The sequence below is a fragment of the Agelaius phoeniceus genome, chromosome 6 (genome assembly GCF_051311805.1).
Source record: "Agelaius phoeniceus isolate bAgePho1 chromosome 6, bAgePho1.hap1, whole genome shotgun sequence".
NCBI lineage: Eukaryota > Metazoa > Chordata > Aves > Passeriformes > Icteridae > Agelaius > Agelaius phoeniceus.
The window spans coordinates 40,033,278-40,043,791 of NC_135270.1; the positions used below are offsets into that span (position 1 = coordinate 40,033,278).

General features: G+C 38.1%; 1 protein-coding gene across 3 annotated transcripts in view; it reads left to right on the plus strand.

The window, feature by feature from the left end:
• Positions 1–9,933, plus strand: part of MIPOL1 (mirror-image polydactyly 1) — a 188,123-nt gene extending 178,190 nt beyond the window's left edge. For all 3 annotated transcript variants that reach the window (XM_077180462.1, XM_054635670.2, XM_077180461.1), the window contains one exon: positions 4,286–9,933. In XM_077180462.1, coding sequence (XP_077036577.1) covers positions 4,286–4,352 — 67 coding nt within the window. In that variant the 3' untranslated portion in view covers positions 4,353–9,933. The remainder of the gene's footprint in view (positions 1–4,285) is intronic.
• Positions 9,934–10,514: the final 581 nt, after the last annotated feature.

Genomic DNA, 10,514 nt, shown 5'->3' on the forward strand with positions numbered 1-10,514 from the left:
TCCACATAACAACATACTCTCCATCCAGGCATTGACAGCTGTGTGCACAGGTGACAAGGGAACACAGTTTGAAATAACTGGAAGAAAATTTGAGAATGGTTGAGAATTTGTCTTGGGTAAGACTCACCTAGTAATGATCCTGGTCATGATCCTGTCCAGGTGTTCCTGTTCTTTCCTCTGAAGATGAGGATCTTCTTAAAGCTTAGCAACATGTTCAAAAGGACATAATGAAACCTGTAACATCATAGCAGCAAGCCCCTTATGGAATTCTTTTTATTTCTGTATAGAACACACATTCAACTGCTTAATTCCAAATTTGTTTGGAGAAAGCATTAAGCCACTGCAATTCAAGACTCTTAACATTGTGTCTTTTGCTAACTTAAAAATAATGATGGATTGGGTGTCCCTTTCCTAAATTGTGTGTTTTATTTATTTTTTCCATTTCCTGGGAGCATTACAGAAGTATGTAGTGTAGATAAAGAATGTTTCTAGCATTATCTTTGTGCTTTTCATCAATGCAAATTCCATCTATCTTGAAAAGCATTGGACATTTTTACTTTTTATTTTTGGATATATGTAAATCAATAGAAATAAAACCAAAGTTGTGCCTATCCATCTGAATCCATAGATTTTTCCTGTATTTTATATGTCCTTTTGTACTCACTTTGCATGCGTGCATAAAATAATTGTATAAAGAATGCTGATGGGGCATTTGTTGAGAGAATTTATTTGTTAAGGGACAGATTTTCTAGAAGTATTTGAAGAACCAAGGAATAATGAAGGTCATCTACTGCGGTTTTCAAAAATTTCTAAGGAAGAAATTGAAATCTGTGAGAATGGGGAGTGAGCCCTTAAGAGGCTTTGTAAAGCATTCCAAAAGGTATGTGTCTGTTCTTGCACATTTGGACCTTCAGCACTACCACAGAATGGCCTGCCCACCTTATCATTCTTCTGTCTGATCTAAAATAAGAACTCAGATGCTTTCTTCTTAAATTACTTATTTAGTTGCTTCATGAGATGCAAATTCAGTGAGTGTCCTTGCTTACATCTCAGGAGAAAGTGTAATGTTGCACATTTAACTTACCCTATGAGGACTATTCACAAGCAAAAAGGCAAATCTCATTTGTTAGAATGTTGGAATGGTTAGAATTTGTCTTAGAATACAATAAAATGTGCTGCTTTCAGTTAAATAAAATTCTATGAAATTACACAAAGTAACAGAAGTTGGTTTTTTCATGTCTTCCATATTTTGAATAAAACCCTGCAAACATTGAGACTAGTTCCCAGTACCTTCCATTCTTCTAGTTAAATTACCTTTGATCTTGAGGTATAAAACTATTACTGCAGTTTTCCACATTAAAATGCTCAGTCTCCAGAGGGAGCTGCCTGCAGCATCCCACTGGGCTGGGCACAAAGCCTTATCAACAAGGGCTGGCTCTGCCACCCTCACCCCTCACAGGTAGCACCTCCCTGGCACAAACAGCCTTTTTAGCTGCCTTTTCTTACTCACAAAGAAAATGTTTCTTAGTGTGAGTTGGGATGACAGAGTTGGGCCCTTGGTGAACAAAGAGTCCAGGATTATCATTCCAAAAAGCCCCCTGAGGCCTGTATCAAGAGTTATTAACCACTGATTCAGCGCATAGCATTATTTTGTAGGCTTAAGTGGGATTTCAGAGGTATATTGGGTCTTGTGTCTGTGTAGGGGTAAATTTTGCCCTCTGTTATTTTATCTTATAAATAGCTGCTACCATTTCTCTTTTATGTTGTTGCTTAAATCTCTTTCAAAGTACAATATCTTAATTCCCTGCTACCTTTTTTTTTCCTCCTGATAAAGAATAAATAAATTTGAAAATCCACATATGACTGAAACAAAAGGCAAATAAGCTCTGCATGGTATGTATTTGGTGAGGAATGCCTCATTTTGATGATTTCAGTCATCATTCGTTTGAAAAGCAGAAACTATGATTGTTAAGCCTCATTATTTTCAATGAAGCCTGACAGTTTCAAGGTTAAACAGAAGACAGCTACTTTCATCCCAGTGGTATTTCTCTTCAAACATGGGCAGCTCTTCACTGACTTGTTCTGCTCTGGTGTGCAGTGCCATTGCTTGGTCACAGAGTGGTGCACATCTAAACCCAGTTGTAGGACGATGTGTAAGCTGTGACATCCAACTTGTTTTCCCCAAAAGGAGCCTCAATTACTGAAGTCATTCCCCCCCACACACACCCCCTGCCTTGTATAAGCCACACAATATTTCTTTTTAACTGAACAGTGATTTAAATAAGCCATGATCTCAGATTTTACAGGTTTTATGCTGTCTCCCAGAAAAACAATTTTCAGCCCAAGCCTTCTGTTTGTCCAAACAGTTTGAAATGTTTTCCATTGCTTTTATGTCTCAGAAGTACATTAGAGAGGGTGCTAGTGTGAAAGAGACCTCCAGAAAGAGTTAAAATGGCTGAGAAAGCTGCTGTGCTTCTGAATACACATGCTAGTGAAAGAGAACTAATTGCCATTGCTTTCTGAAATTGCCCATGGACTGACAGCAGATGTAACAGGGAAAATTCCCAATAAGAGAGGCTGACAAAACTGACTGATCAGTAACTGAGCTAAAATCCTTAGAACTCAGAAAACATTGATGTATCCATGTGAGAAAACTTACAGGAGCAAATAACTTGTGAAATCCCTGACTTTATACCTGCATGGACGGACAGCACTGAGTTATGGCTGTTTGGGTGCTGCCTCTATAAAGACAAAGTGCAGTAGATGTTATTTTGCAAAACCGGGGGAAATGCACTAGTTGGTTAAGAAGGAAAAGTGACTATTGGAAAACTGAAGGGAGAGGAGCAGTTTTTCAGCAGTTGCTACCTAAGCAGCAGCTTTTTACCTGTGCATTCATTCCCTCAGAGTCCCTGTGTAAGAGCTAGAATGAGCTGAACTTTCCACATACTTTTCCTGCTGTCTGATGATTACATTTGGGTGGTGAATTCTTAATCTCATTTCAGGAATTAAGTCACCTGGTGAGTACAATGAAAGGTGTAGCTTCATCGTGCTTGGTGGTTCCTGGAAAACAAGAGTGTTTCAATACGTACCAAGCACATTAGTCATGACTTGTGGCAATAAATCCATGTTGACTAGTTTACGTGCACTGAAGTTACTAATGCATTCATGAGATAAAATGCATTTTGCAATTTTGATAAAGCTGTGTTATTTTTATTTCCTATCTGCTTTTCTCATGTTGTATAATTTTTTTTTAATTGTCTTTCAAGATAAGAAAAAAATGGTCAGCTTTGTGACAATGAATACAGCTATTTGAACTTACAGCTCTGTTTATCCATTGTGGAAGCTGTGTGTATAATATTCTGGACGTGGCTCTGAAAGTGTTCTGCTACACACTGTCTGCTTTTATACAGGTAGTTTATTTGTGGGAGAGTTTTCATTGAAGGATACCATAAAATACAGACAGATTGAAAAAATAGCTTGAATACATGATTTCTGGAATGCTGAAGATAAATGTGTGTAGATACAAAATGATGAACAAATTTAGTCCTTTGCATTTGTCTACATACATTAACAAAAGAAAGATCAAATTAAGCCAGTGAGATTGAACATGTTTATAGTGCCTGTGCCTTAAATGTAAGAGGACTGGGCAGCTCTCTGTCCTACTTACTTAGACTGTTAATTTTTCTGTAGTAGTATTGACACAAGAATCACGCAGGCCACCTTCAAAATATCATCATCCACATCCTTAGAAACTTGGCTTGTTGAGTGTTTTGAAAAATTTTTTACATAAAACACATCGGCTTTTAGACATAAATTTATAAACTGGACAGTAAAAGTATCTGTTGGATAATAGGCAAAATATTATTTAAGGGGAAACAATACTTAAGTGCTACATTTAACAAGAGCCATGGACAGCTCATATTTTTTAAAGTATAAAAATTAATTGTCCTGCTTACACCAAAGTGTATATTGTATCACAGGATTGCTGCACAGGGTTTTGTGTTAATGCCATACAGGGACCTCAGACACTCCATGCACTACAAAGGAAAAGTGAGTTGATATATATCACTGGCTGCAGATGGGTTGGGTTGTAGGTTAAAAAGTTTTTCGCAAGTTGTCTGCATTTTCCCTTAATGTCTGTCTTTTACAGTAGTGCTTTGTTTCTGAGCGTGACCACCACCAGGACAGCTTGGTTCAGTGCAAACACTGTCTCTTTCAGCCAGAACATTCCTAACATTAGCTTCCTTTTTTTTCTCTCCTCTCCCTCTCCCCTGCCCCCTCTCAGGTTGGAAAGGCTGGTGGACGTCCTGAGGAAGAAGGTTGGAGCAGGGACCATTAGGACCGTGATCTGATTGAAAGCTGCAGTCTAAGGAAGCTTTCACATCTGGTGACCAGGCTGCTTCATTCAGCACTGTGTAAACACTGAAGCCTTAACTTAGCAAACAGTTGTTAGAAGTGGGACACTCCAGCGACATTCCAAGCTGAGATAAAATCAAATCATAAATGTTTAACTACTTTGCTGCTGAGTTCTGTGATTTGTTAAAATGTTTCACTGCAAACATGTGTTTGTTTTTAACCAAATGCATTGTGGCACACTGTATTGTGAAAAATTATGTAGATGCTTATTTTAACAGTCTGTCCTCTCCATGTTAGACTATAGTCTGCTGTAAGGCATAGAATTTTTAAATACTGCAGGCTTCAGGTTCAAAATGCTGCAAAGCAGTTTCAAGATTTAAATCCCTTATTTTATTTGTGAGGCTGCAAATAGTCCAGTATTTGTATGTTAAATGTATTAATTGATAAAGTAGGTTGACATTCAAGAAATATCTCTGGCTGGTATAGTGGATATTTTTTCCTCCTTACTCATAGCCCATTGAATTGCAGGTAGTAACTGTGGCTACATCAAAGGGCAGGATAAATGCATACCTTTATACAACAGTTGAATAGCTTCTGCTAGTACATGGCATTTTCAGTGTACATTAAAAAGAAATTTACATTTAGGTTTCACTGGAAGTACAGCTTAAAAAATTGCAACATGAAAGCCTTGTGACATTGTACAGTATCTCAGACAGTGGAAAAAGTTTCCTGTATTGTTTTTAGTCACTCCTCTGTCCTTTTAAATGAGGGAAAAGCTCTCAGATTTCAGAAAACACCTTATAAATTAAAGAGTCACCTTTTCAGTGTTTGCCTCTTCTCGTCCCATTCCTACAAGACTCTGATTGCCCTGCAGTGCAGGAGTACCATCCAGGTTGGGTTTGAGGCTAAACTGCCAATCCTCAGCTTTTTGTACACATGAAGTGCCCTAGGACTAAAAGGCTGAAGCACAGAATCATACAGGGAGGGGAGAAACTGAGGGCTGAGGAGGAAAATTTGGGGTACACAGACATTATAGACTCTATGATACACTACAGTTGAACTTAGAGTTATGTTTGTGATCCCACCATCTCCCGGTATGAACAGTCAGGCCAGTACTCATATAATCCTGCTCAAGAAAGCAGCTGTAATCTCTGAGAACCCCAATTCAATAAAGAATCTCAGCAGCCAGCTGGGCTTTTCTGTCTCCTCAGGGGCAGCCAACTCAGGCAAGGTGTATGTAGCTCCTGAGGCTTACACTTGTCTGCTTTGCTTTGTGTTTAATGTTGTTACATGGTTTTACTTCTTAATGCTTGCTTGTTCAGATGTTGTGATGGTGCAGTCTATCTGGAGAAAATGAAATTTTAATTTTAGGTGTAGGTGTAGAGAGAAACATTTTAATGTCTGTTTTTTTCTTTCTAACACTTAAACCTTCTTCAACTGCAGACTTAAGCCCCTCCTAGTTTCAGTTGACCAAACCTAACCTCTTGCAGGGAGATAAGTAGCATCCCTCCAAGCCCCGTTTACCCAAGTCACTTCTAGAAACTTCTGAAGTGCTCCTTTTTGACCTTTGGTCAATCCTAAGATAGCCAGTGAGTCTGGAGCCTCTCCCCCACACCTATTCAGTGGGAAGAAATTTTAATGCTTCCAAACCAGAGGATTGCCACCCCCCAGATTCCAGCCCCTTCACCGTCTCCCGTGTGCTGCTGTTCAGCTCTTTGGGTGACTCAACAGCTCTTTGTCCTACTGTCCTCACTGAGCTTTGTGCACAAAATGGATGACAAGATCTCCTGAGCAGTCAGTGCTATTGAACCACTTCTGCTGTAAGGAGGTAGTGAGAAAGAAATAAAGACAAAAATGTAAGGACTACCATGCCATGCTAGACCAAAGCCCAAGGACTACCTTTGGCTATAACAAATAGAAGATGCCTAGGAAAGGGTAAAAAGTCAGGCCAGCTCTAGTGGCCACTCTCCCAACTGGTGTCCCAGCAGTTTGTTAGTTAAAGGCTTTCTAAGCCAGAGATGGTGTCTTTGTATTTAGCGGCATTTTTTCATGACCTGTTTTTTAATCCATTAAAATTGTTTGTATCTACTTGTTCCTTTCACAAGGTCTTATGCAGTTAATGATGCATTGAGTGAAAAAATACTTCCTTTTCTCTTATGAACCAGCTCTATTCATTTGCTATCAGCTAGTTTTTGTACGTGAGAAATGGTGAGGAACCATTCCCTGTTCATATTTCCATGTCCCATGTGATTTTACATATTTGGCATCATTTCCCCCACTCTCTCTTTTCCAGAGAGAATCCCTAGTCTCATTTAAATGATCTGTCCCGTGTTTTTAATTGGCCTTGTCATACTAATCTGTTTTTTTTCCAGCTCTGCAGTGTTTTTACCAAGATGCAATGTGTTTTGTGCCTAGTGTTCAAGATATAGACAAAATGTGACTTTAATGGTTGTCACAATGATATTGTCTGTTTTATCTCTGCTGTTTGTAACCATATTTAGCATTGGACTTGCTTTGTGACAAATCATTTATTGGTATTAATATTTCTGCAGCAAAATGACTACTCTAGATCTCCTTCCTCAGTTGTAATGTTCAGAGTTCATTGTAGCCTGTATGAAGACAGAACTGTTTTCTGAATAACTCAGGATTTATGGGTACTGAATGTCACCTGTTGATTTAGCATTCCCTACTGACCATGAGCTCTTATTCCATCTCTTCTCACAGCTCCTCTTTAATACTCAAGTAGCAAAGTATCAGCAGCATCTCCAAGCTGAATATGGTGATATGAAATACTGCCATCTTCAAATTAGCCCCCTCTTCAAGGTGATTTCTTAGTTAAGTTAAACAGGGCCTCTGGGACAAAGATCCGTGTAAGGCAATAAGGTATCTTTTCCTTCACTGTGAGAATGAAACATTTTTTCTTAAACATTGTTTTAATTTCACTTTGAAGTACTTATTTCTCAGTGTAAAAGTATTAGTTACTGCTTGGCAGCTTTTATGAGGAAGTTGTTTGCTACTTTGAAAATGCAAGTTTACTAAATCAGGGCTAGTGCTCCACGCATGAATGTGCTGAGTTCCTCCTTCCCCTTGGAGTGTCAAAAGCTCCTCACCTTTCCCCAAGTTTTTCTGTGTCCAAGTGAATAATCTTGTGAATGCAGGCTTCCTACAGCCAGACTGTATGACCTCCAGCCTCTTGTGTCCATTGGCTTTGTTTGGGAAAGTAGGATGGGCCATGCAAAAGCCATCTAGCAGGCTTGATGTCAGATACATCTGATTGCAGGTAATACTTGATTCGGTAAAATTAAGTTATAGTTATGCTCCATAATTTTCCTTTCGACACATTATACCCAAGGTGAAAAAATAGTTCCTGACTCTGTCTTTTGTCTTGCACCAAGCAGCCTGGAATTCAGTGATAATTTAGGTTAGGGTGTTTTGTCATAAATTACAGATGTGGATAAATGTATTTTATTTGTAATTAAATCAGATGTGTTGATTTTTAAAATTCAGCTGGAAATATTTTTATTCTTTGGAAAGGACCATGGGAAATTTGCTATGTTGAGAGTAGAAAGATTCAAAACCAGTTGAGTTCTCCCTCTTCCTTGCTAACAACCTGGTGTGTGGTCTTTGGCAAATTCCTTAGTGACTGTCATTAAAGGTATGCAGTCCCTGAAGAGGTTCCTGGGCTCCTCCAGGGTGTTTGCAAAAGTATCTATGTGGTTAATGTCAAAACACTTTCACTTCTTCACCTGCTGAAGTGAACAGCATAAATCACATAGGTCTGGTAGGGGAGGCCCAGCCTTTAGTGCCCTCAGCAGAACTTCTGGTCCTGTTGAGCCCAGCTTAACTTTAGCCTCTCAGTGTAATGAGGGCAGGAAATCTGCTCTGGTCACTAGAAAGAGGTGATAATGACAACATGGGTTAATGGGCTTATCATATGCTTTATTCATTGAGAACTGATTGATGCCTGTGCAGAGCTCTGAAAGTGAAATGAAGCCTGCTCTCATACAGCAGACAAATGCAATTGTCACTTCTGTCCTAATATATGTGAGAAAGATGAGATTGCATCCAATTATGTACCAGGAGTAGCAATTCATTTCCCTCCTGATGGAAAACAGTTCATGATAAAAGGTGGCTCACCATAGGTGCATCTTACAGTGACAGCTGTAATTACTGGTCAAATTAGGGTCCCCGCTGTCTTGAATAGAACAGAGATATTCAGAAATGTTCTTCCCCTGTGAGATTTTGTGTCTTTCTCTTGATGATCCTGCAGCACGTTATGCATTGGGAGCCATTTCTGGTATATGCCGGGGTAAAATATGTAAATAGCATCATGTTGGCTCGGGATAAGAGCATTATTAATGCTTTTCAGCACTGTAATTATATTCCTAGTAAGCCTTCCCTAAGCCTTCACTAATTAACAATATTGTGACAAATCAACTTTAACAGAAAAGAACTGTGGACCTTTAGTCTTTTAGTACTATTTTTCATGCAGCCCACAGCTGAAAACTGGTGACATGGCTTTCTGCACTTGTGTTGAGAAAACTGCTGATACTGAAAAGTTTAAAGCCAGCTCAGTCTTGTTAGTGGAGTCCTATAGCTGAATTCTGTTTTGTTCCTCTTTAAATGCATTAATGGCAAAGTAAAATTCATTAGTTAATCATTAATGTTAAGGAATATTAAAACTGTTTTTATAAAGAAGCTATCATATTGAAATGGTTTGTTGATGTCAGTATGTTGTCATATGCATGTTTATTTATTTGTTTATTCCAAATCAGGAACATTTTACAAAACTGATTTCATATATAGTCTTACCAGGTGTTGTAACATCTTTAATCCATGTACACAAATGAATTTACCGTCCAAATGTCAGGATTTCTCTGTGCCTTCATTTCTTTCAATTAGAATAAGCCTGTTGGTTTTGTTGAGTTTTCTTCTTCTTAACTTCTGCTGCTGAAGGTTTTCTCCCATGCAAGAATCAGCTGTGAGGCACATGAAATCAGTGCTGGGCAGTTTCCCTTGCTGCGATCGCAGCCTTTCATGGGCTGACTCTTATCGCTGTAACATTTCACATCAGGTCTGCACAACTGGACTTTCTCTGTTTGTTCTTCTCATGCATTGGTAAATAAAATGTATTCACAAGTTCAAAAAGACAAAGTGGTGCTCTCATATTAGGTCGATTATAAGTCAGCTGTTGAGCTTCAGTGTTCTAAACATTTCATTCTTCAGTTTTGTTGGGAGCCCACGCGTTCTGGGAGGCTTTTAAACAAATACTTGAAATGGTTGAAAGATTTACATTGCCAGTGCCTAGCTAAATATGTAGTCTTTAGAAAAGACATGGTTTATTTTGGCACCATTTGACAAACTCAAATATTTTAAACATTTGTTAAGTTTGAGCTTGCACATTTGAACTAAAAGTTTGCATTCCAAAATTGCATCTCAGGTTACCTGTCTCTCTCTCTTTTGTATTTTATAATCCTTTTATTAAAATAGTCTACAAAAGAAGTTGGGTACAGAATGTGTTTTTTATTGTTAATTATAAAATATTGTCATTAACAATAAATTTTAAGGTAACATGTACCTGGTAACTCTATTCAACTAAATGTCAGAAATATAAAGCCAGAAGTGTTTTCAGCATTTAGAATTTTATGTTGGTAGCCAAGACTTCATTGTAAAATTAATGGAGCACAGTAATAGTGGAACCAAATCCTGCAGTGCTTTTCTCTTAGTCCTATTATGTACTGTGATGAGTAAGTACTGACTTTGCTGGTGAGTGCAAAGCCAGGCAATAAAGAAAATAGACTGAAAAGCTATGAAATAGAACAGCTTGAGGAAAAGGAAAAGCAGTTTTTTACTTGGAATTGGTTTTCTTTTCCTTCCTTTGTCAGAAAGGAGGAGCAAGGGCAATGTTTAGTCCAATTGAAAAAAGTCAAAATGAAGCGAAAAAAAGAAAAAAAAAAAAAACAAAAACAAAACAAAACAAAAAAAAGAAACAAAAAAAAAAAAAAGAAAACCAAAAAAACAAAAACCACAAAACCCCAAAAAACCAGCCTCCAAAAGAACACCACTTTTATTTTCCCGGAAGTTTTAACCTGAAACTTGTACTGAAATGTAAAATGTTGAGAATTGATTCATTGAAATCACCATATTTTGTCCAAACC